At 37.9% G+C, this 27,455-nt stretch overlaps 1 protein-coding gene across 6 annotated transcripts in view; it reads left to right on the forward strand.

Moving 5' to 3' along the window:
• PARD3B (par-3 family cell polarity regulator beta) overlaps nucleotides 1–27,455 on the forward strand; it is a 1,199,064-nt gene that overhangs the window by 705,841 nt on the left and 465,768 nt on the right. For all 6 annotated transcript variants that reach the window (XM_060410277.1, XM_060410276.1, XM_004004847.6 and 3 more), the window contains one exon: nucleotides 2,689–2,804. In XM_060410277.1, coding sequence (XP_060266260.1) covers nucleotides 2,689–2,804 — 116 coding nt within the window. The remainder of the gene's footprint in view (nucleotides 1–2,688; nucleotides 2,805–27,455) is intronic.

Raw genomic sequence — 27,455 nt, forward strand, 5'->3', positions numbered from 1 at the left:
GAAAAATATACAGTTGTCTCTTGGTATCCATGAGGAATTTGTTCCAGGACTCCCAGGGGTACTAAAATCTGCAGGTGCTCAAGTCCCTGGTATAAAACGGTATTCTGTTTGTATATAGCATCCTCCCATATGCTTCAAACCACTTAATACAATGTAGATGCTATGTAAATAGTTGTCAGAGCATGGGAAGTTCAAATTTTGCTTTTTGAAACTTTCCAGAATTTTTTCTTTTCTGAATATTGTTGGTCCCAGGTTGGATGATCCTTACATGCCATGCTGAGGATACAGAGGATAGACTGTAATTTTTTTTCGCTGAAGAGTTCCTTAGACCCTCATTCAAAGACCAGACTAAGCTACAGAAACAAATGAAATGATTAAAGTTTACTTTTGTAAGCTTTTGTTGAGCTCTTACTGTATATTAGGCACTATTGTCAGTATTTAATGTATCATCATTTATTTCACCCTTACAACAACTTTATTAAGTAAATTCTATTATGGTCCACTTCTTAAAAAGATTATTTTCTGTTATGGTTGGCTACAGGTTATTGAATATAGTTTCCTGTGCTATATACACTGTCCATTTTATGCATTAGGCCACCCACCCTGGCATCTCACTCCCAAGCCCATGGCCCTAAACCACCTTACTGTGTGTGTGTGTGTGTGTGTGTGTGTGTGTGTGTGTGTGTGTGTTAGTTGTCACTCATGTCCGACTCTTTGCAACCCCATGGACTGTAACCCACCAGTCTCCTCTGTCCATGGAATTTTCCAAGCAGGAATACTGGAGTGGGTTGGCCTGTCCTTCTCTAGCGGATCTTCCTGACCCAGGGATAGAACTTGGGTCTCCCACATTGCAAGCAGATTCTTGACCATCTAAGCCACCAGGGAAGTCCATAAATCTTATACCACAGTCCTTCTAAATAGGAGAGAAGGACTTTTAGTTACAAGCCCACAGAAAGTCTGACAAAAACAGAGAAGCCAAAAAAAAAAAAAAAAAGCAGACTGTAAAAAAATTAACTTGAAAAGCCAAAATTTACAGTCATTTGAAAAGCAAAAGCAGGTCTATTTATTTATCTGCATATTTCCTAAATGCTCCTACTGTACTTACTCTGCCCCAGACCCTAGTCTCCTTATTTTACAAATCGTTTGTAAAATAATCTTTTGTAACTCATTTTATCTGATGGTAAAGCATCTGCTTACAATGCGGGAGACCGGGATTCGATCCCTGGGTCGGGAAGATCCCCTGGAGAAGGGAATGGCAACTCACTCCAGTATTCATGCCTGGAAAATCCCATGGACCAAGGAGCCAGCTGGGCTACAGTCCATGGGGTCACAAAGAGTCGGACACGACTGAGTGACTTCACTTCACTTCACCCATGGGAGATAAGGAGTGTAATTATACCCATTTTATACACACTTAAAAAATTGAAGCACAGAGAGGTTCAGTAACTTGGCTGGGTTCCACAGCTAGTAAGAAACAGAGCCAGGATTTTAAACTGAGCAGACCTGCTCTGGACTTTGTGCTTTTGAATGCTCTGCTGTGTTACACTACATTACGATAGCAGAGGCTCATTCATTCAGCAGTATTATGATTGCTGCAAGGCAGCATTAAATATGCATGACTTATAAGTTTCAAGAAAGATTGAACCTTTCTTGATATATTTGGTTGAGAAATTGAGATTCCCCAGTACATTTTAAGATTCTCGTTCATAATGGTTGAGTTTTTTAGTTGTTGTTTTATTGTTACAGTGTCAAATCCCCAACTGCTTGAAAAAATTCAAACTTAGTCCTTTCTGATTTACCAAGAAGACTTCATTTTATTTTTTCCTGTATTGAAGATTAAAGTTGTGTTGAAATGAACTGCCATATTTACTTTCTAAATATATGTACCAAGGGAGAAAGGGCTCTAAGTTAATGTATGAAAAGTGTATAAATATAAATTATTTCTAGATCAGGAAATGAGCTATTGTCTGTAATTCCCTTATATAATGCCCTCCATCCTCAAGCAAATAAATAAAATATTCAGCAGAAATAAAATTCTTTGAGATTGAATACAAGTACTAGGAAGTCTATAATGGGCATTTGATGTATCTTGTGTCTAAATTGTCAGCTGTGCTTTTCCTGTTATTTCCTGTTGGTATTATTGATGAGCAGACTATTTGGTCAGCATTAACATTACTTTTAGAAAATAGACCTAAATAAAGTAGAAAACCAAACTACCGCAGCCATTAGTCATTCAACAGGATGGTTTTCTCAAAAGGATAGAGCCCTTTCACTTGTTTTTTTAAAGGAAGGGTATGCTTAGCCCACAGACCTCTCTTAACCTACATTTAGGCTCAGCTAATATCTAGTGACATCCTTTGAAGCACTAGTGGTTCCCAGGTTCAGTTTACCCACTTTAAGTTATATATTGTACAGCAGGATCCCAATTAGCAGAAATCAGTGAAGAGGAAAACATGATATTAGCCAGAGAATACTATGTAAATTGCAGAATGTGATAAAATGCAGGAAAACAGAGTTGCTACATCTCATAGGAGATACCTGAGGTTCACCAACTGGTTGAAAATGCCTGGTTGGGAGCCACAGAGGGAGTGATGAAGAGCTCTGTTCAAAATGAGAACTGCTGCCTTTAATTTTTTTTCTTTTTTTTAAATTCTAAACCTAAATCTGGCGTATGGCTTCTTTCTGCAGCTCTGGGGTGGACTCGGCAGTGTATTTTCCAGATCAGCATATCAACTTTAGATCTATGACACCAGCCAGGCAGCCTGAATCAATGAATCTGAAAGCCTCAAAGAGCATGGACCTCGGTAAGTGAGGGTGAGGTGACGTCCAGGTCAGCTGTCTAGCCTCAGCCCATCTGTCTTCCTGAATGTCCTGCCTTTGTTTCTTCAACTCCAACCTTAGGGGGCAAGGTCTGCTGAAGCATGGAAAAAGGGATAATAGTCATCCTATCTTTCTGTCTCTTACCACACATTTAATCCTAATTACTCCTTTTTAAAAGAGAGATAAGTGACATTTTTATAAAGTGGGCCATATAGGTCAGAAAAGTAGGAGTATTCCTTCTGGAAGATCTGAATGCATAAGCGTCTTTAACTCACCTGCCTTTGCGTTTGTACTTTCACGTCTGCGGTACCTTTCCATTTCTCGAGTACATCCATGTTGCGGGGCCTGGGGAGATCATGAAGTTCAGTGAATCCTCTCCCATAGAGCATCCCATCTCTGTGTGCAATGTTTGGGGATGGTGGCAGTGAAGAAACTTTATCTCTTTAAATGCCCATCTTCAAATCCATCACCAGGTTTGCCAGATTGAGGGTATCTAAGAACCCAGTTTCATGCCCAGACAACCTCAGTGAGGTTCTGAGTCCTACAGAGAATTTCTGGGAGAGTGTTTGAATCCTACAGAGAATATCTGGGTTAGTGTTGGTTGCCAGGGCAATCAAGAACTGCTGAAAACTGTATTCCCAGGCTCTAGAATGTGAAACCTTGGAAGATATCTCAGACACCTAAGCACATTACTGCCTTCCCATGGGCCCTTAGAGAGAGAATGATTAGAATAGGGTGCTAGTGCAAAATAAATTTTCAGCAACATATTCACTGATTCCTGAATGCTCAGAGACCAAGCCCTGCCAATTGCCTACCAACCCCACCCCGATGCACATTACATATTTCATTAGTAGCACCAAGAAAATGGAATAATCAAAACTGTGTGTTCCATTTAACAATCTGATAAATAGTGCTTCTCTGTTACTCATTTACAAGAGTTCAGAAAAATGTTCAGTCATGATGAAACAAGAAAAATTGATTCTGTTTTCTATAAATGAACTAGATCACTAGGATACATTTGCTCTAATCATCTATAGCAAGACTGATAGAAACCTTAATAAGGAAGCTGTCTTGAGCACTGGTACAAAAGGGGTTTTTTCTCTCTAGTGTGAACCCCTGACAGACCAAAGGAATAATGCATGACAGTGTCATAGGTTATTACTAATTATGAAAGGAGCAATTTGTTTTTATAGAATGCTTGATAAATATTTCCTGTTCTGTCTTCCCAATTTCTCTATAAAGAAGATGAATGGATAAAAACTGCTCTTAATTTGGGATAAGAAATATATTACTGTTTTCCTCACTTAGTTAAAAAAAAAAAAAAAAAAAAAAAAGGCCGGCAGTACGGTTTTTAAAAGTCTCTGCAAAAGAAAAAAAAAAAAAACAGCCATTTATTAAAAAAAGGTATCAGATCTATAAAAATAAAACCTAAACCATGTCCAGAAACTGTATTTGTGTTCAATTTTTTTGTTACTGAAAGCTGTTTTTAAACAGCTTTCTCTTTTAGATTGAAATAGCCCTTGCAAAATATGAACAGTTAGCAGCGACCCATTGCATTTTAGTGTACTTATCCCATACATGACAATAATGTTTGTTCAATTTTACATAGTAGGGCAAAGGTTATGGGTTATTTTCTTTAGGACATGGGTATCAAATTAAAGGCATTGACTTAAATGCACTATACAGCACAAGTGGCAAACTATGCTATGAAAACATTTTTAAACTAATTATGAAAGTTTGGTCCCTTCCAGGAAATGCCAAATCAAAGCTAACAGTCTCTCAGCGAGCTCTGAGGTCAATATTCTAGGGCCATTCTGAACCCCTATTCCCAGAACAATTGAGTGAGCTCAATAAATATGTGATTTTTCTCAATGAATAAATTTAGATGATACCAGAAAGGTAAACATTTGGAAGTGCCTTCCTTGTTTGATTAGATGAAAAAGATACTGTAAGTAGTTTAGCTTTCCGTATATAGCACTGGGCCAATGTAAAGAATTAATGTATTTGCTAAAAAGGTTGGTGACTGTACTTAGAGGGATAATCCTCCGAGCAGGGTCAAGATCCATTCTTCAATTTTTCTTTTTTTTTTTTTTTCAATTGAGGTATTTAGGCTGAATAGCAAATTAGTGCTATTTGATTATATTTGACCTAGAAAAACAGCAATTTTATATGACTCAAAATAGAAGATAAATCTCTACTTATTACATAATTTATGTTGAATATTCCTCCTTTAGAAAATCTTTAAACATCTTCAAAGACTAATAGACCTCATTGGTACCTTCCTTGTTTTTTTTCTTTTTGTTTCATTTTTGCTAGTGAGTCTAAGCCAGTTTTTTAATTTGCATATTATGTTCAAGTTATTTTAAAGGTGAATGAGTTCCATTTGTTTATTTTCACTTATGTTTTTAAAGACAGTTCTTACTGTGAAAAATAAAACCACCTCATTCCCATCTCTTTCTTTTTTCACAAGATACAAACATATTTTAAAATACTTTGCTAGCTATTTACTATCCATCTATGTTCAAACATCTCTGTCACACATTGTGTTTCTTTATACTAATTGTATGGAGCCAAAGCAAAAACAATACACAGCTGTGGATGTGGCTGGTGATAGAGCAAGGTCCAATCTGTAAAGAGCAATATTGCATAGGAACCTGGAATGTCAGGTCCATGAATCAAGGCAAATTGGAAGTGGTCAAAGAAGAGATGGCAAGAGTGAACGTCAACATTCTAGGAATCAGCGAACTAAAATGGACTGGAATGGGTGAATTTAACTCAGATGACCATTACATCTACTACTGCGGGCAGGAATCCCTCAGAAGAAATGGAGTAGCCATCATGGTCAACAAAAGAGTCCAAAATGCACTACTTGGATGCAATCTCAAAAACGACAGAATGACCTCTGTTTGTTTCCAAGGCAAACCATTCAGTATCACAGTAATCCAAGTCTATGCCCCAACCAGTAATGCTGAAGAAGCTGAAGTTGAATGGTTCTATGAAGACCTACAAGACCTTTCAGAACTAACACCCAAAAAAAGGGGATTGGAATGCAAAAGTAGAAAGTCAAGAAACACCTGGAGTAACAGGAAAATTTGGCTTTGGAATGAGGAATGAAGCAGGGCAAAGACTAATCGAATTTTGCCAAGAAAATGCACTGGTCATAGCAAACACCCTCTTCCAACAACACAAGAGAAGACTCTACACATGGATATCACCAGATGGTCAACACCGAAATCAGATTGATTATATTCTTTGCAGCCAAAGATGGAGAAGCTCTATACAGTCAACAAAAACAAGACCAGGAGCTGACTGTGACTTAGATCATGAACTCCTTATTATCAAATTCAGACTTAAATTGAAGAAAGTAGGGAAAACCGCTAGACCATTCAGGTATGACCTAAATGAAATCCCTTATGATTATACAGTGGAAGTGAGAAATAGATTTAAGGGCCTAGATCTGATAGATAGAGTGCCTGATGACCTATGGAATGAGGTTCATGACATTGTACAGAAGACAGGGATCAAGACCATCCCCATGGAAAAGAAATGCAAAAAAGCAAAATGGCTGTCTGGGGAGGCCTTACAAATAGCTGTGAGAAGAAGAGAAGTGAAAAGCAAAGGAGAAAGGGAAAGATATAAGCATCTAAATGCACAGTTCCAAAGAATAGCAAGAAGAGATAAGAAAGCCTTCTTCAGCGATCAGTGCAAAGAAATAGAGGAAAAGAACAGATTGGGAAAGACTAGAGATCTCTTCAAGAAAATTAGAGATACCAAGGGAACATTTCTTGCAAAGGTGGGCTCGATAAAGGACAGAAATGGTATGGACCTAACAGAAGCAGAAGATATTAAGAAGAGGTGGCAAGAATACACAGAAGAACTGTACAAAAAAGATCTTCAAGACCAAGATAATCACGATGGTGTGATCACTCATCTAGAGCCACACATCCTGGAATGTAAAGTCAAGTGGGCCTTAGAAAGCATCACTACGAACAAAGCTAGTGGAGGTGATGGAATTCCAGTTGACCTCTTTCAAATCCTGAAAGATGATACTGTGAAAGTGCTGCACTCAATATGCCAGCAAATTGGGAAAACTCAGCAGTGGCCACAGGACTGGAAAAGGTCAGTTTTCATTCCAATCCCAAAGAAAGGCAATGCCAAAGAATGCTCAAACTAGCACACAATTGCACTCATCTCACATGCTAGTTAAGTAATGCTCAAAATTCTCCAAGCCATGCTTCAGCAATACGTGAACTTCCTGATGTTCAAGCTGGTTTTAGAAAAGGCAGATGAACCAGAGATCAAATTGCCAGCATCCACTGGATCATCGGAAAAGCAAGAGAGTTCCAGAAAAACATCGATTTCTGCTTTATTGTCTATGCCAGCAGCTTGACTGTGTGGATCACAATAAACTGTGGAAAATTCTGAAAGACATGGGAATACCAGACCACCTGACCTGCCTCTTGAATAATCTGTATGCAGGTCAGGAAGCAACAGTTAGAACTGGACATGGAACAACAGACTGGTTCCAAATAGGAAAAGGAGTATGTCAAGGCTGTATATCATCACCCTGCTTATTTCACTTCTATGCAGAGTACATCATGAGAAACACTGGACTGGAAGAAACACAAGCTGGAATCAAGATTGCCGGGAGAAATATCAAGAACCTCAGATATGCAGATGACACCACCCTTATGGCAGAAAGTGAAGAGAATCTAAAATCATCTTGATGAAAATGAAAGTGGAGAGTGAAAAATTTGGCTTAAAGCTCAACATTCAGAAAATGAAGATCATGGCATCTGGTCCCATCACTTCATGGGAAATAGATGGGGAAACAGTGGAAACAGTGTCTGACTTTCTTTTTTGGGGCTCCAAAATCACTGCAGATGGTGACTGCAGCCATGAAATTAAAAGACACCTACTCCTTGGAAGAAAAGTTATGACCAACGTAGATAGTATATTCAAAAGCAGAGACATTACTTTGCCAACTAAGGTCTGTCCAGTCAAGGCTATGGTTTTTCCTATGGTCATGTATGGATGTGAGAGTTGGACTGTGAAGAAGGCTGAGCGCCGAAGAATTGATGCATTTGAACTGTGGTGTTGGAGAAGACTCTTGAGAGTCCCTTGGACTGCAAGGAGATCCACCAGTCCATTCTGAAGATCAGCCCTGGGATTTCTTTGGAAGGAATGATGCTAAAGCTGAAACTCCAGGACTTTGGCCACCTCATGCGAAGAGGAGTTGACTCATTGGAAAAGACTCTGATGCTGGAAGGGATTGAGGGCAGGAGGAGAAGGGGACAATAGAGGATGAGATGGCTGGATGGCATCACTGACTCGATGGACGTGAGTCTATGTGAACTCTAGGAGTTGGTGATGGACAAGGAGGCCTGGCGTGCTGCGATTCATGGGGTCGCAAAGAGTCGGACACGACTGAGCAACTGAACTGAACTGGTGTTGTATGAAGGACTCTTACTTTTCCCTTTTTGATTAAATTTGGGCTTAATTTATAGTTGGGATTTTTGGTTTGGGTGAGCAGGCTTGGTTCATTTGAATTTCTTTTTATGTGATTTGTTTATTCATATTCTTTGCTAAAAATGTTTGCATTTGTTAATTTTTTTCATCTTTTAGAATATCATTATATATGTTGTAAATAACTTTTTGCAATCTATTATTCATCTTCTTAGTTTGATCATGGTATCCTTTACTATAAAAGATTTTTTAGTCTTATATAGTCAGACACGACTCTATAGGCTCTATACAAGACTCTATAAGAGTCTCTACCTTTTGAAGGTAGAAATGAGCGACTTCACTTTCACCTTTCACTTTCATGAATTGGAAAAGGAAATGCCAACCCACTCCAGTGTTCTTGCCTGGAAAATCCCAGGGACAGGGGGAGCCTGGTGGGCTGCCCTCTGTGGGGTCGCACAGAGTCGGACACGACTGAAGCGACTTAGCAGTGCAGTAGCAGCTCATCAAAAAATTAAAGAGGAATGCTTCTATTGTGTTCCTGTGCCCATTAATTATGAAGTTTGCTATTGGTTCCTGGTAGAAATGTTTTTATCAGTTTGAATGTTTCTTTGTATTCCTAGCTTCTTGAAAAGTTCTTTATTTGCTCACTTTGTTTAATCAGGAATGGATATTGAATTTTATTAAGTGATTTTAAGGATCTATATAGGATGATTGTGTGCAGTTCATTCTTTATTACTATAGTGAGTTATAATAATAGATTTCCCAGTATTAAATCTTTGATTTTTCTGAATGACTACATTTTTCTCTGTATTTGAAGAAGGTCGAAATGAGTAACACATTTTATCTATGTGATCTAAAACGTAGGTGTAAGACCCTGATTATAGTTTTATTCGGTGGTGTTAATTCCTATATACTTAAAGGTATAGATTTTTTTTTTTTTTAGGCCATTCTCCCTCAGTATTTGTGGATACTTTTCTGGCATGCATGTGGCCACATTTAAGTCAGATCAGAAAGGATTCAAATGATGAATAAAAGGAATTTATTTTTAAGTAATTAGTTGTAACTATGCTTATTCAAAGGGGTTAGGGTGTCATTTTCTGGGTTTTCCAGAAAATCAATCTTTTTCTACTAATTGTAGACTTTCCTCTATTTATTTAAATTACCAGAATTACTATGTTCAGTCTGGATCCCTTTAATTTGTTCATAATTGAGCTTGTGTGGGTGTTGAGTTGGAAGCTCTCAGGAGCTGAATAACACAGCTGCCTCTTTGGCCTTTGGCATAGGGTTTTCCCCCGAAGAGCTGCCCTCATTGGCAGGGTGCCAGAGAGTCATATTCAAAGACTTTTTGATGAAGTACAAACATCTTTCACATCCAGGCCTGGTGTTTTATGACCCTGTAATAGTATTGAAGAATTAGTCTAAATTATTCAAGGAATAATTTTTGTTCCACTCCCTGACCGACTCTACAGCCCGATTCAAAGTTAAGTTTCAAATGCTATTTACCACAAGATTTTCTTTTTCCTAAGCATTTTCTCTCCTGTTTCAAATTGGCCTCCTCCTCCCATTTCAGAAGGGTGTTCTGTAACACAGTAAGAGGATGGCTGAGGGCAGTGCAGATGGAAGATACTGACCAGCTGTCCTGCCTCTGTTCAATGAGAGGAAATGAGCTTCAAGTGATGCATGAGGCATTCAAATGAAATTTTAGGAAGTTTCCTGACAATGAAGGTTGTTAACATTCCATGTCTCACAGTCTCTTAAAACAGTGCAAGTGTCTTGAATGACTTGTCCCTAAAATCAAGACGATAGATAAATCGGCTGATTTTCTTTCAAGAGCTGTGATTCAGAATTTAATTTTCTGTTAGTTGCTTGCTGGAAATTTGTATTAAGGTAGAAGTACTGGTAGACATTCACAGTCAAAGTAAATTCTTAATCAACTGATTTCTCAAATCAACAAAAGATTTGGGTCAACTTTTGAATATAACCCTTGCATACACAAGACATTCCTCTCAGAACAGTCCGGTATCTCTAATATCCAATGGAAAGGGGGCATGAAAAAAGTTAATTAAACCCATTCCACTGTTCTAATACTTTCTTTTTAATTTTTTTGTACATTAAGGAACTTTCATATGCATTCCCAGAAATAAGACAAAAATCCTGAACATTGACTATATAGAAGAATTTTCATAAAACTATACTCTGATGACTGAGACTGATTTATCAATTAATATATATCATATAATACCATATGATATTTTAACATTTTTAATATGTTTTTATTTATATCAATGGATCTTCTTTATTGTTCATTGATAAGTGATACCTCTGAATTTGGTGAAAGCTGAATTGAGTACCACTATTTAAAATATAACTTTGACTTATTAAAAACAACAACCACCACCTGGTTGGTAAAGAAAAATTAATGGTAATACTAAAAGAATCTACTATCTCTAATAAATGAGGAAGAGCTCAAGGACATAATCAGATATATTCCCTAAGCTTTAGGAAATCAAAATGAAGGAATTACAGAGAAAATTTGCTTATTCATTGCACAAATGTTTCTTGAGTGCCTACTGTGTGCCAGGAAGTGCATTACATACTGAGGATTCGGCAGTGAGAAAAATGGAACTTGATGTGGGCACCCATGAAAACCCTAACAAGAAAGGGAAACTGAAGAGCGGAGATTCCCAGAAAGAAGTACTGACATGATGATGACGACTTATCTCAGGGAGAAGAAATGGGAGAGGCACCTGAAGCGCTCGTGTGGCTGCTCTAAGAGCTAACTGAAAGCCTTGGCCAGGTGGAGAAGAGAAAAGTGAAAAAGCGAAAGTCACTCAGTTGTGTCCGACTCTTTGTGACCCCATGGACAGTCCATGGAACTCTCCAGGCCAGAATACTGGAGTGATAGCCTTTCCCTTCTCCAGGGGATCTTCCCAACCCAGGGATCAAACCCAGGTCTCCCACATAGCAGGCAGATTCTTTACCAGCTGAGCCACAGGGAAGCCCAGAGAAGAGAAAGAGAGAAGCAAATGGTGTGTGTGTTTGGGGGGGGGGGGGGAAGTGACAACAGTCTTAAAAGAAGCAATGTAGAAAGAGCTAAACAGCTGCACACAATGAGGCTTGCTAAACCTTTAGGAGTTAGACAGCTATTTTTAGAACACGAAAAACAAAGTGTGGTGGCCCATTGTTTAGAGCAGGTAACAGCTGTCAGGTAGAAAGCAGAGCTACCCAGTTCCTGTGTTAATTTTATCTTCATGCACACAGAGTATGATGTTCAAACATAGCTGCTAGCATGCAGAAGTCTGGATGGTTTGACTCCCTGTGCACTAAGGGGCTTGGGATTATAAAGCCACCATCCCTTATCATTAGAAATGAAGAGTGGGCCTCACACTGGAGGGCAGGAAGCAAATTACCAATTTTCGACAAAGATGATGAATTCCAGAAACAACTGGTGAAACTAGTGATCTCAATGCTAATTCTCGGAGGATTTCTCTTTGTAAAACAAAAAGAAAAAAAACAAGAAGTGGCCATTAGCCACCTGCAGAGGAGTCTCTGAAGCAACTGGTGTCTCCTTTCCCTTTTGATGGGATTTCTAGATTGATAATCATGGGAATAGTATGAATACAGTTTACATTGATTTTAGTAAAAGTATTTCCATTTGTTTTCTGATTAAGACTTTTACCAAATTACACACTAAGGTAATAGCATTAGGATGCCCCCTTCCCAAAATGTGCTAATTGAGACTCATTATCACTCTGAAAGAAATTAAATAATGTATCCTATAAGACTCTGTACTTGGCCCTTCTTGTTATATTCTAACAAAACAACAGAATTTGATGAAGATTGGGTAGATATAACTTGGATGAAGACATGAAAGGCATTCTTATCAAATTGTTAACAAATGTTGTCTCAGAGAAGTAATATGTTAGATTGACAGAATGAGCATTCAAGTGATTTATTTAGAATTGAAGATGGGATTTATCTAATAATGATTAATTAATTGAATAGGCATTGTTGGATGCTTTCTGTGTGCCAGGCAATCAGCTAGGTGAAGACAATAAAGTCTCTACTCTTATGGTATTGCCATTCTTGTTGGGTAAATAGGTGATAAAGTTGCATAGCAGTAAATAATAAAATTTCAGATAGAGATGATTTCTCTGAAGGCAAATTCAAGTACTGATGAAGACTGAGGAGAGAGAAGCCTATTTTAGACACAGTGGTGAAAGATAAAGGCAATGTCCTGAAGTTGGGTTAAAAGAAATCAGCTGTACAAGTATAGAGTTTAGGAGACCTGGGATAATAGCAGTGACTGAAGATGTTCCTGGATTTTGTCTCTTACGGGACATGACCACCTCCAAAGCTCCTTCCATGTTATCAGGTCAAGGCCAATAGCAGACCCACTATACACCGGCTTGGCCATAACCCACCTAGAGTGCTGTATTTAATTCTGGCAACAATAGTTTAATAGAGACGAAAACAGTGTAGAACACATCCAGATACTGATGAGAGGCCTCGAAATTTTTCATGTCTGATGAAAAATAGTTGAAAGAAATAAAACTACTTTGCCTAAAAGGTAGGTGACTTAAGAGACATATGAGACCTCTCCTTAGATATTTTCATGACTAACATTAAAAAAACTCAAATCTGTTTAAAATTTGAATCTGCCCCTGAAATGTATCAAACCATGATAGTGACAATCAGAAGTCACATCAAGTTTACAAGCTTTGAAATCTAGAAAGCTAATAATGATGGAAAATTAATTCTGGCTCGTCGCATGTTTGGTATGCAAGGAAAGAATAGACATTTAAATTGAAATGACTCACAAAGCCTGAGAATCAAAATTCATCAGGAAAATGGAAAAGGAATCACTATGTATTTTTCATTTTTAGATAAAAGTTTTTTTTGTTTGTTTAAGTTAGTCTACCTTAATATGTTTATATAATTAAAGCAACCACACAGATTATAACTGAAGTAGGGTGACTAGATGAAAACAAGCTGAATGAGTTTAGAGAAATTATGTATCAGGACTCAGGCTGAATTCTTCTCTGATGAAAAAAGAGAAATCGGTAAAACTTTGAATAACTGACCTTGCACATCCAAACACAGGGCACTTTCAAAACATTAAGGAAAACCAACATTTATTGACTAAAACACATAAGTAAATTGTAGACAATTGCACATTTAAAACTGAAAATAAATTATGGAATAGTATAAATATTAACTAAATTATAGTGATATAGATCCATTTTCTTTACCTTTAATTTAACTAGATCATTATATTTGATGTAGCAGAATAATGCAGAGTCTGTTTTAAATTAACTAGGAAAACTATTGCAGTTGGAAGTGAAGGTACAAAAATGCTTCTCTCTGTAAAGGACCTTTTTTCTTGCCCCGTAATTCCATAGATAGCTCTTCTTAAATTTAAGTGGTTAATTTACAATGTTGTACTAGTTTCAAGGGTATAGCAGAGTAATTCAGTTATATATAGATACATATATATTCTTTTACAGATTCTTTTCCATATGGATGCTTTTTTTGCTTGCCTTTTAAATTTATGATTCCTAAGAAATATGTTTTCAAGAACTGCATTTTCAAGACAAATTTGATTTCATGTTCATTACTACTATTAACTGCAAAAGAATGTCTTTTGTGTAGAAATTGTATGCGTATACTACTTTGTATGTTGTAGGCTTGTCTGGAAGTTGGGGCACTTTCCACAACTTTCCATTCTCATACTCTATCTGATGAATGAATGCTGGTGAATACCTTAAACACAATTGCTTTCATTTACCACTTATTGAATGAATAAGAGGCACGAGTCTCTCATAACTCCCCATCTGGGAACGAAAACCAGCCTTCAAAGCAAGGACCATCCGTTGTATATAAAAACAGTTAACATAGTGCCTAGAAAATCAGACATTCAGTGATGTTATTAGTCATAGCAACAGTCACGGAGAGGGTAATTTTGGTAGTGGGATTAGAGGTGAGCCTCTTCATCTTCTATACATATTTTTTGTAATTGGTGACTCACTTCAGCTGTCAGTATAAGTAAATTCTCCACAAGTCAATATTGTGAAATACTGCAGGAAAGGTTGTATATAATCTTGTATCAGTTCAGTTCAGTTCAGTCACTCAGTCATGTCTGACTCTTTGCAACCCCATGAATCGCAGCACCCAGGCCTCCCTGTCCATCACCAACTCCCAGAGTTCACTCAAACTTATGTCCATGGAGTCAGTGATGCCATCCAGCCATCTCATCCTCTGTTGTCCCCTTCTCCTCCTGCCCCCAATCCCTCCCAGCATCAGAGTCTTTTCCAGTGAGTCAACTCTTCGCATGAGGTTGCCAAAGTACTGGAGTATAGATTCTTAATTCAGTCTTTGAATCACACATGGTTTCAATTATTACCATGGTTTTCCACTAAGATTAGGTTTTCTTAAGCTGGGGTATTGTGTAATAGCATATACAGATAGAATAAAAATTTAGTGTCAGAAAGAGAAACCCATGTCTTTGTTTTCCCACAAGAAATATGAAGAAAACTATAAAATTTGTAAATGTTTCTAAATGAACCTTAACCAGTGACGTTAGGCCAGTAACAAACCCATGTAGATCATTCTTACATTAGACTCTGTATATTTAGAGCATTATTTATGCTCTGATGGGAAATCCTGATCAGTGTAGAAACTGCCTCATCCTTTAGACCAGAAATATTCTGCATGTATATGAAAGTCATTCAGTTGTGTCCGACCCCTTGTGACCCCATGGACTTTTTCAGGCAAAAGTACTGGAGTGGGTTGCCATTTCCTTCTCTAGGGGATCTTTCAAACCCAGGGATCGAACCCAAGTCTCCTGCATTGCAAGTAGATCCTTTACTAACTGAGCCACAAAGGAAGCCCAAGGATACCAGAGTGGGTAGCCTATCTCTTCGCCAGGAGATCTTCCTGATCCAGGAATTAAACTGGGGTCTCCTGCGTTGCAGGCAGATTCTTTACCAGCTGAACTTCCAGGGAACTACCTTCAAAAGGTAGCTACCTTCCTACCATAAGTGAGGAAACTGAGGCATTCATGCTAAGTCACTTCAGTCATGTCCAACTCTTTGCATCCTATGGACTGTAGCCCACCAGGCTCCTCTCTCCATGGGATTTTTCAGGCAAGAAACTGGAGTGGGTTGCTATTCCCTTCTCCAGGGGACCCTCCCGACCCAGAAATCGAACGCAGGCCTCTTATTTTTCCTGCATTAGCAGATGGATTCTTTACCACTAGCACCTTCTGGGCCAATCTTAAAAATTGGATTAATACATGAAGTACTTTCTTCTTTATATTCTGCACCTCGGTTGAGGCTCTACATCTCAGATACTAAGCATTTTAAATAAGGCCAAATATAAGCCTTTCTTTCCCACTTGCTTTTGTTTACTAAACCATTGTTCACATTTAAATGAAATTCTGTTCCTTTTTAAAAGAGCTTTTGTACTAATATAAGAGCATCTTCATAAAATATGAAGCCAAGGAAGCTATTCAAGGCTAAATGAAATACTTAAATTTTCTTTGCAAATATAGACCATTTTAGTTGTTTTGAAGTGAGAGTTCCATTATCCAAAAATATATGTCAATATATAAATATAGCATAATAAAATATATGATATAATAAGTACATGTTAATGAAGTTTGACAATTTTGTAGTTGTCTCATCCAGATGGTATTATATTTAGATAAGTGTAATATTCATGATATCTATAATGATAAATAGTTGTTATTGGCACTACTTTATACATAGATTAAAACTACTGTAGGAAGGTACAGCTATCTCATTTTTTAAAATTTACTCAAATTTAGGCTTATTTTATTTATTTATTTTAATTGGAGGTTTAGCTATCTCATTTTTAAGTGCAGAAGTTTGTTTGTTCTTTAAAAAGTGAAATTTCTTTGGTCTTGCTTATTTCTTTTCTTATACATAGATATTCATATTTTTATATTTCAGTTTTTCCCTAAAGTGATTGTACTCAGCATATGCTTTTAAATGTGGGTCCTATAAGAATAATCTAGCATAAATATTATTCTGTGTGTCTTTGCTTCTATAATATATCTTTTAATTTTAAATCTTGCTGTTGAATAAATGTAGCCTGATTTATTTGCCTGATATTGTTTCATTTGGTCACAAGAGTTGTTTCTAATTTTTTGCTCTTATAAATGGCAATGCATTGACCGTACCACTGCATAAACCTTTATAAGTAATCATAATTGTTTTATCATTGTAAATTTTGATATGTATAATCCTTTGGCCAAATTTGTATAAAGACTGAAGGTTTTTTGGTATATGTGACCAGCTACCCTCCAGAAAGGAAATTTCATTCTTCCCAGCTGTACATGAAAGAATCTGAATATCATCATTTTTATTTCATTTTGCCAATTTTATAGGCTCAACAGGAGTATTTTTATTTCACTTTTATTTTTTTATTTTTTTGGGGGGGTAGGATTTTATTTTTTTTTAATTTTAAAATCTTTAATTCTTACATGCGTTCCCAAACATGAACCCCCCTCCCACCTCCCTCCCCATAACATCTCTCTGGGTCATCCCCATGCACCAGCCCCAAGCATGCTGTATTTCACTTTTAAAATTACCACTGTGGCTAAACATTTTTCATAGATTTATTTATTGGATATTTTCTATTGTGAATCATCTGAGCATTTCCTCTGTAAGGCTGAAAATTTCTGAATTAAATATCACTTTTTGAAAGTAAAATGTTATTCTACATTAAAGGTCAAATCTCAACTCTTGCTTGAGGCAGGAAATAGATATTTTGTTTTTGCTTCCCTAAAGCTAAGAATGTTTCTGGCTCCAAAGTACACATTAATTACTTCACGTGTATCTTTCATTAAATGACTAGAAAATATCTAGATAAACACGAATCAGAGGCAGAGTCAGAACTTGGACTTATTTATGGCAAGAACTTCTTAATCTAGGGTTTGTCAGTTAATCTTACTAAAATAATTTATTTTTGGCCCTTCACTGGAACACTAAAACTGCTGTACCTTGTATATAGTAGCTTTGGATGCTTTAGAAATCATTAGTACAAGGGTTGTGCCACCAGAAACACCTATTGTGTTTTTATAAGACAAATAAGTTATCCGGTGCTTGAAAATATAATTTCAGTCCCAAGAAAACTTTATCCATCCATCTCTTCCTTCCTTCAACAAATATTTATCAAGTGCTTTCTCTGTGCCACATACTATTCTAAATAATTGAGACTTATCAATGACAACAGACAACAATATCTTACTTCTGTAGATTACCCTTAGAGAAAATAGTCTCATGAACACACTTTGAGAGATTAAGGATATAAACAGTAAAAATAAGTGAACATGGGCTTCCCAGGTGGCACTAATGGTAAAGAACCTACCTGCCAATGCAGGAGACTTAAGAGACATGGGTTTGATCCCTGGGTCAGGAAGATTCCCTGGAGGAGGGCATGGCAGCCCACTTCAGTATTCTTGCCTGGAGAATCCCATGAACAGGGGAGCTTGGAGGGCTACAGCCTATAGGGTTGCAAAGAATCAGACATGATTGAAGAAACTTAGCATGCAAACATGATAAGTAAATATACACCAGAAAGATATACAGTATAAAAACATAGACATCTACAAATTGTGGAGAGAAGGAATATGACTGGAAAGGCTAATGTTTCAATCCCCACTTGGTTTCTAGTGTTCATAAGAAAAGGTTACTAGGAGCTCTACCCAATGAATGTATTAAAATTAAAGCAAAAATTGAAATAGAAGTCAAATTGGAAATTGACTAATCATGAATGATGATTTCAAGTGAGCTGAGAATAGCTAATCTACTCTCTGCTGATCGAAGAACTAACTGACATAATCCCTAAGCACATCAGAACTGTCCTGAAAGAACTGTGAAACCTGCAAAGGTTCCAGCTGATGGGTTAAAAGTAGAAGAGTATACCAAGGAATTGGAAAACATTTAGCCCTTTTTCTAAATTTGGAAAGAAATACAGTAATACCCAAATTGAGTGAAAAATTAGTTACAGCAAAGATTTCCTATTTCCCTCTTTCATAAATCAGTAGATTCCAGGTAAATAATCTTAGTGTTTTCTGTTTTTCTTCCCCCTTTAGAGGAAAATCTTTAGTGGAAAGGTCCTTGAACTATAGACAAATAATGAAACCATATTAAAGATTAAAGAATGTGTTTGTCAATATAGAAATAAGGGAACATAAAATTTAATTGAAACTGGATATGTTGAATGTCTTAGTAGTGACTTGAATGATATATTAAAGAATGGCCAAACAGGTTTAGAAAATTCTGAGTTAAGCAGCTTTCTAAAGTACACAATTGTTCACAACCTTAATGTGATTGATACACATTGCCGGGCACTGAAGGGTCCCCACAATTCTTCCGTGGTAGCTCAGATGGTAAAGAATCTGCCTGCAATATGGAAGACTCGGGTTTGATTCCTGGGTTGGGAAGATCCTCCGGAGTAAGGAATGGCAACCCATTCCAGTGTTCTTGCCTGGAGAATTCCATGGATAGAGGAGCCTGGAGAGCTACAGTCCATTGGGTCACAAAGAATCGGACCTGACTGAGTGACTAACAAACACACACACACACCCCTTCAAGATTTAATAATGTGCAAGAATCGGACATGACTGAGTGACTAACACACACACACACACACACACACACACACACACACACACACACACACCCACACACACACACCCACACACACACACCCCTTCAAGATTTAATAATGTGCAGCATCTTCCAAACTCATTAGATCACAGAAACCTTGGGTACAGACCATCTCACAGGACTAGATCTCTGACTAATGTTCTTTGGCAGAAGCGTTGTGTTTGTGAGGTTGAAAGGTGATGTGCAAGACCCAGAGTAGGGTGAGGAAAGAAAGAATTGCCAAGAAGCTCGGACGTGTGATCAGTGCTGTGAAGCAGTATGCAATCTAGGAGAGAATCTCCAGGGTAGAGAAGTGTGTTCAGTTACTAAGTAAGCAGGAATTAACTGCAGAGCAGCATGAAAGAACAGGCTATAACTAAGCATGAATTAATAATGGATTGTGATGACAGAATGTGGCTGACTGCATGCAATGTACCTCAGAAGGAATAACACATGTTTGGTAAAATAACATCTCATACATTGCTGGAGGCCTATCTATCCAGTTGCCAGAAGGTGTTGACTTTCCTTTAGTTCTAGTAGAAAGACCACATTCTTCAGCCTGATATTCAGGGTTGTGATTAATACCTATTAATCTAGAATATAAAGACAAAAAAGAAAACAGTAATATCTGTTACGATAATGGTAGTAACTAATGTTTTTGAGTACTTGCTCTATGCAAGGCATTTTTTTTTTCATGGCAGTTCTATAGCCATTTTACAGACGAGTGTAACAGGCCTTAGAGTGGTCAACTTCTGTAAAGTGTCACAGCTGGTAAGCAATGAAGCCGGGATTTGAACTTGGTCACACTTAACTTGGATGCCTGGGCTCTAAACCATTAGGCCTTTCTTTGCAAGTGAGACTTATTAATTTTCCATTCTCAGTTCTAAAAATAGAAGACTCATCATTCTTTCTTCTTTCCTATTTAAAATTTAACTTTCATTCAGGACCCTCTCAACTCTTGCCTGCTCCAGAGAGCTGTCATTTTTTTCCCCTAACTCTTTCTCTGAATTCTTAAAGCAATTACTTTTGGTATCACCAGTTTTAGCACAGAATCATATACCCTTTTGGGTACCTAGTGAGTAACACCAGTCCATTCTAAAGGAGATCATCCCTGGGATTTCTTTGGAAGGAATGATGCTAAAGCTGAAACTCCAGTACTTTGGCCACCTCATGCAAAGAGTTGACTCATTGGAGAAGACTTTGATGCTGGGAGGGATTGGGGGCAGGAAGAGAAGAGGACAACCGAGGATGAGATGGCTGGATGGCATCACTGACTCCATGGACGCGAGTCTGAGTGAACTCCGGGAGTTGGTGATGGACAGGGAGGCCTGGCGTGCTGCGATTCATGGGGTCGCAAAGAGTCGGACACGACTGAGCGACTGGACTGAACTGAACTGAACTGAACTGAGTAAAAACTTTTTCCCACTCTAATCAGATTGCGAGCCTTTGAAGGGTCATAGCTTATACATCTTTGGCTTCCTCCTCACCACTTAGAATATGTAGGTGTGGAGTAAATCCAAGATGGATGATGTAGATGGATAGCATTAGAGAAATCTGGCTGCAACCTCAGAAACACATTGATCTCCATGATTGATTTGACTGATCTTACAAAATAGGCAGGTTCACCTTTCCTACATCAAAAGATTGAATGAATGGATGAATGAAAGTACAAATGAATACTTCAAGTATAAATGAATAAAAGTGCAAATAAATGTTTGATTTGAGTAGCACAATAGAATAGGGATAAAAATATTTTAGGAGAGTGTAGAATATAGCATTCTATATTCACTTTCACTTACCCAAACTAGTCTTTCTCATTCGAAAGTGCTTGGAGAAGTTTCATTATAATGAACAGATTTAAGAAAAAGAGTCAAATGCAGAAAATACAGAAGGGCCAAGGGCTTTAATTTCATTACATAGAAGACTGAAAGCAGTTGTTTAAAACTTGAAGAAAAGGGCTGTGTGCTTTATTTCCTAATTGGAGGAATCTATGAATAAATTAGGCAATCACTTGACATAATTGATTTAGATCATGTGAATTCCCCTGCTCTGCCAGAGAGGGTTAATTAGATCAGATTGTGTGGCCCTTCCTAGTCTTCTATCACTGACATTTTCCCCTCTTTGTATTTTTCTATCATTTCCCTTTGTTATTTTCTTTTTCATCTCAAGAAGTACATCCTTTATCTATATTTTAATTTATAAAAAGTTTTTTCCTTTTGTTTGTTAGATTAGAAAAGTTGAAGATAAATGTTTCTCTAACAAAAAACTGTTCTTATTTATGGATCCCCTTTTCATTTTCCATAAATTTATGTGCAAAAGAGTAGTGTCATCTGTGCATAAACTTCGTGCCATGGGAATTATATTCAAAACACATTTGAACTGCTTGCTTTTACCTGCAGCAACACAAAATTGAATTGCATTAGTATAGAGCAATTTAGGAGAAGGCAATGGCACCCCACTCCAGTACTCTTGCCTGGAAAATCCCATGGATGGAGGAGCCTGGTGGGCTGCAGTCCATGGGGTCGCTAAGAGTCAGACAGGACTGAGCGACTTCACTTTCACGCTTTGGAGAACGAAATGGCAACCCACTCCAGTGTTCTTGTCTGGAGAATCCCAGGGACAGCAGAGCCTGGTAGGCTGCTGTTGATGGGGTCATACAGAGTTGGACACGACTGAAGCCACTTAGCAGCAGCAGCAGCAGAGCAATTTGATTGCATGTGAGTTGTCACAAATGTTGTGTAAGCTGAATATTGAGAGATTTTGCTCACCTTGGGTTATATAGTATTAGTCACTGTGACAAATACTTCAAAGTAATACCAAAAAAAAAAAAATTGAACCAAAGAATATGATTGACTTAGAATAAATTGAAAATATTCTGCATAGTTTTAACACTTGGTGCAGGCTCACCCAATACAGCTTCATAAATTATGCCCATTTTTACAAATTATCCAAAGCAGATTGTGTATTTGGGTTTAATCAAAGACTTTATTAATAAAAGTGCAATCTTCTACAGCTTTATATGTTAAGACAATTGAGGAGCCTTAAAGAGTTCCATAGTCACGTAACCTGATGTAAACAGTATCCAGCATAGCTACTTGGTAGTGTTAGATGTATTAATTAACACACTTCAACGGGCTAAATTAACTAACCTCTTAGATATCTAAATCTATATCCATGTTAAAAAATATATACATAAAGGGCTTATCTATGACCTTGCAATAATTTAGAGATGATATTATATTGAAAATGTGGTCACAAAGTCATTAAGGGAAAGAATTTCTAAAGACAGCTCAGCCTAATTGTCTACCCTGTTGGACAACAATGATAGGCCTCATCATTAATGGACTGGGAAGATTATATTTGTGAAAGAATGCAATAGTCTTAAACAAGTGTTCAATATATTGTTACCATGTACTTTTCTAAGCATGTTTTAGAAGGTTCACTTTGAAAATAAAATGCTAGGATTAAGAGAAATATGTAGAGAAGATTATCTGAGTGGAAAGAAACCCTTTTTTTTCCTTATCCTGGAGAAGAGATTAACTGTGGATAATATGTGTGAAACTAGGAAGTTCATTTTGGATTGCATACATGCTAGGTCATGTCTGACTCTTTGTGACCATTTGGACTGTAGCCTGCCAGGCTCTTCTGTCCATGGGACTCTCTAGGCAAGAAAACTGCCATTTCCTTCTCCACAGGATCTTCCCAACCCAGGGCTCGAACCAGCAACTCCTGCATTGGCAGATAGACTACCATTGAGCCACTGGGAAAGCCCCTCATTTTGGGTTGCATTGTTCTTTTTTAATCTAACATCATGAAAAGTTAATTAATTTAGAAAATCCAGCATTCTTCCAGTTCCAGTTCCAGCTCAGTCACTCAGTTGTGTCCGACTCTTTGTGACCTCACGAACTGCAGCACACCAGGCCTCCCTGTCCATCACCAACGCCTGGAGTTCACTCAAACTCATGTCCATCAAGTTGGTGATGCCATCCAGCCATCTCATCCTCTGTTGTTCCCTTCTCCTCCTGCCCCCAAGCCCTCCCAGCATCAGAGTCTTTTCCAATGAGTCAACTCTTCACATGAGGTGGCCAAAATACTGCAGTTTCAGCTTTAGCATCAGTCCTTCCAAAGAACACCCAGGACTGATCTCCTTTAGGATGGACTGGTTGGATCTCCTTGCAGTCCAAGGGACTCTCAAGAGTCTTCTCCAACACCACAGTTCAAAAGCATCAGTTCTTCAGTGCTCAGCTTTCTTCACAGTCCAACTCTTACATCCATACATGACCAATGCAAAAAACATAGCTTTGACTAGATGGATCTTTGTTTGCAAAGTAATATCTCTGCTTTTCAATATGCTGTCTAGGTTGGTGATAACTTTCCTTCCAAGGAGTAAGCGTCTTTTAATTTCATGGCTGCAATCACCATCTGCAGTGATTTTCGAGCCCAAAGAAATAAAGTCTGACACTGTTTCCACTGTTTCCCCATCTATTTCCCATGAAGTGATGGGACCAGATGCCATGATCTTCATTTTCTGAATGTTGAGCTTTAAGCCAACTTTTACACTCTTCTCTTTCACTTTCATCAAGAGGCCTTTTAGCTCCTCTTCACTTTCTGCCATAAGGGTGGTGTCATCTGCATAGCTGAGGTTATTGATATTTCTCCTGGCAATCTTGATTCCAGCTTGTGCTTCCTCTATCCCAGCGTTTCTCATGATGTACTCTGCATAGAAGTTAAATAAGCAGGGTGACAATATACAGCCTTGATGTAGTCCTTTTCCTATTTGGAACCAGTCTGTTCTTCCATGTCCAGTTCTAACTGTTGCTTCCTGACTTGCATATAGGTTTTTCAAGAGGCAGGTCAGGTGGTCTGGTATTCCCATCTCCTTCAGAATTTTCCACAGTTTATTGTGATCCACACAGTCAAAGGCTTTGGCATAGTCAGTAAAGCAGAAATAGATGTTTTTCTGGAACTCTCTTGCTTTTTCGATGATCCAGTGGATGTTGGCAATTTGATCTCTGGTTCCTCTGCCTTTCCTAAAACCAGCTTGAACACCTGGAAGGTCACAGTTCATATACTGCTGAATCCTGGCTTGGAGAATTTTGAGCATTACAGTTTACTAGCGTGTGAGATGAGTGCAATTGTACAGTAGTTTGAGCATTCTTTGGCATTGCCTTTCTTTGGGATTGGAATGAAAACTGACCTTTTCCGGTCCTGTGGCCACTGCTGAGTTTTCCAAATTTGCTGGCATATTGAGTGCAGCACTTTCACAGCATCATCTTTCAGGATTTGAAACAGCTCAACTGGTTTCTGTCACCTCCACTAGCTTTGTTCGTAGTGATGCTTCCTAAGGCCCACTTGACTTCACATTCCAGGATGTCTGCCTCTAGGTGAGTGATCACACCATCATGATTATCTGGGTCGTGAAGATCTTTTTTGTATAGTTCTTCTGTGTATTCTTGCCACCCCTTCTTAATATTTTCTGCTTCTGTTAGTCCATACCATTTCTGTCCTTTATCAAGCCCATCTTTGCATGAAATGTTCCCTTGGTATCTCTGATTTTCTTGAAGAGATCTCTAGTCTTTCCCATTCTGTTGTTTTTCTCTATTTCTTTGCATTGATATCTCTGGAACGCTGCATTCAGATACTTATATCTTTCCTTTTCTCCTTTGCTTATTGCTTCTCTTCTTTTCACAGCTATTTTAATCTTTTATCCAGTAATTCCATTTTGAAGAACTATCCTACAAATAAATAAACGAAGATTTGAGCAAGAATTAAGTTCAGGGATTTTTCACTGTTGTTTTTGTTCAGTCACTTTGTCATGTCTGACGCTTTGTGATGCCATGTACTGGAGTATGCCAGGCTTTCCTGTCCTTTACTACCTCCCTGAGCTTGCTCAAACTCATGTCCATTGAGTCAGTGATGCTGTCCAACCATCTCATCCTCTGTCATTCCCTTCTCCTTCTGCCCTCAATCTTTCTGAGCATCAGGGTCCTTTCCAGTGAGTCAGCTCTTCACAGCTGGTGGTCAAAATATTGAAGTTTCAGCTTCAGGATCATCCTTCCAGTGAATATTCAGAGAGAATTTCATTGAGGATTAACTGGTTTGATTTCCTTGCAGTCTAAGGGACTCTCAAGAGTCTTCTCCAGCACCACAGTTCAAAAGCCCCATTTCTTCAGTGCTGAGCCTTCTCAATATTCCAAGTCTCACATCTGTACATAACTACTGGAAAGACCATACCTTTGACATATGGACCTTTGTAGAGAAAATGATGTCTCTGCTTTTTAATATGCTGTCTAGGTTTATTATAGTTTTTCTTCCAAGGAGCAAGCGTCTTTTAATTTTGTGACTGTGGTCACCATCTGCAGTGATTTTGGAGCCCAAGAAGAGAAAATCTGTCACTGTCTCCACTGTTTCCCCATCTATTTCCCACTTTCCCATGAAGTGATGGGACTGGATGCCATGATCTTAGGTTTTTGAATGTTGAGTTTTAATGCAGCTTTTTCACTCTCTTCTTTCACCTTCATCAAGAGACTCTTTAGTTCCTCTTCACTTTCTCCCATAAGAGTGGTGTCATCTGCATATCTGAGGTTGTGGATATTACTCACAGTAATCTTAATTCCAACTTGTGTGTCATCCAGCTCAGCATTTTGCATGGGTACACTGCATCTAAGTTAAATAAGCAGGGTGACAATATACAATCTTCATGTACTCCTCCCCCAATTTGGAACCTGTCTGTTGTTCCATGTCTAGTTCTAACTATTGCTTCTTGACCTGCATAAAGGTTTTGCAGGAGGCAGGTAAGGTCTGATATTCCCATCTCTTTAAGATATTTTCACAGTTTGTTGTGATCCACGCAGTCAGAGTCTTTAGCATAGTCAATGAAGCAGAAGTAATTTTTTAAATTCCCTTGCTTTTTATATGATTGAGCAGATGTTGGCTATTTGATCTCTGGTTCCTCTGCCTTTTATGAATCCAGCTCGCACATCTGGAAGTTCTCGGTTCATGCACTGTTGAAGCCTGGCTTGAAGAATTTGGGGCATAATCTTGCTAGTATATGAAATGAGTGCAATTGTTCAGTAATTTTTAAGTTCACTAGTGAACTTAGTTTTCCAGCAATAAGAGGTTTAGTAAAAATATAGGCTGATAGATACAATAGACTATTATGCAACCAATAAAAATCTTCACACTAATGACATGAGATGTTAATGATAAAATATTTGAAGAACACAATGTACAGTTTTATATGTGTGCACTTATAAATATGTGTACATCTATACATACATAAATAATGCAAGGATATTTGTCAAAATGTGAACATTGATTTTTCTCCTATTGGAAATTTCAGGGATCATTTTTATCTTATTGCTATATTTCTGCATATTTTAAATCTTCAAATATGTAATTATTCTTACAACTAGAATAAAATAAATTGGCATCATTAAAATAATTTAAAAATAGAATTTAAAAAGCAGATAATAGTGTCCATGATAGAAATGGGGATTTTAACTAGGAAAAGGATGAAAAAGATGCAAGGTGTGTTGGCTGACCTCACATGACTGAGGACTCTCATGTGAAATGGAAGATAAAAAATATTATGAACAGAGTGATATTTATTAACAGATTTTTGGTTGACACAAAAAGCTATTTCCTGTCAGTTAAAATGGTACTTGAAAGAGCACATTCTATTGCAACGCTCATAAAACTCTATCAGCAGTGATTTTATATATATATACACATATATGTACATTTATATGTATATATACATATGTATATATATGTGTGTGTATATATATATATATTTTTAGTCATATATAACATGAAGTCTGGATGGAGTAATTCAGTGTCCCAGGAAAGCCATCAGAGACCCAGACTCCTTCTCTTTTTCCATTCTTTCATTCTCGATTTTTTGGCCTTTGTCATCATATTTGTTACTGCGGTGTCCAGATGTCCATTGTATCTTCAGAAATATTATCCGTGTTCCAGGCCCCTACCCCTGCCCCCCCCCAAAAAAGATGAAGAATGGGGAAAAGGCAAAAGAGTGTACCACCTTTCTTTATTTCAGGATATCCAATATTGTCTAAAAAGTGCTGCCCAGAAAGCTTCCACTTTTAGCTCATTGACCAGGCTATAACATGTCACAGAAAGTATACCTTGCAACCAGAAAGTAGCTGGTGAGGACAAGGTTGTCAGGGAGACTGGGTCAGCCAGCCTACAGGGTCTGCCTTAGCCATCCTCTGAGGCCATATGTTTCTGCGCACTCTTGCACACAGAAAAGCAAGGAAGCCTCATGTGAGTTGGCAGAAGTTCCAAGTTCTTCTAGATTTTAGTCTTTAGAGAATATTATTCCAGTCTTACTCTGGTAGAATTGTAGAGTCAGTAAAAAAAAAAAGTAGTAAGAGAGCAGTGACCTGATTCCCTACCTATGGTCAAAGTCAAGTCTGACCAACTATTTTGAAGCTGAAGCAGAGGATGAGGAGTCAGAGTTGCTTGGGACAA

Source organism: Ovis aries, chromosome 2, assembly GCF_016772045.2.
Source record: "Ovis aries strain OAR_USU_Benz2616 breed Rambouillet chromosome 2, ARS-UI_Ramb_v3.0, whole genome shotgun sequence".
Lineage (NCBI taxonomy): Eukaryota > Metazoa > Chordata > Mammalia > Artiodactyla > Bovidae > Ovis > Ovis aries.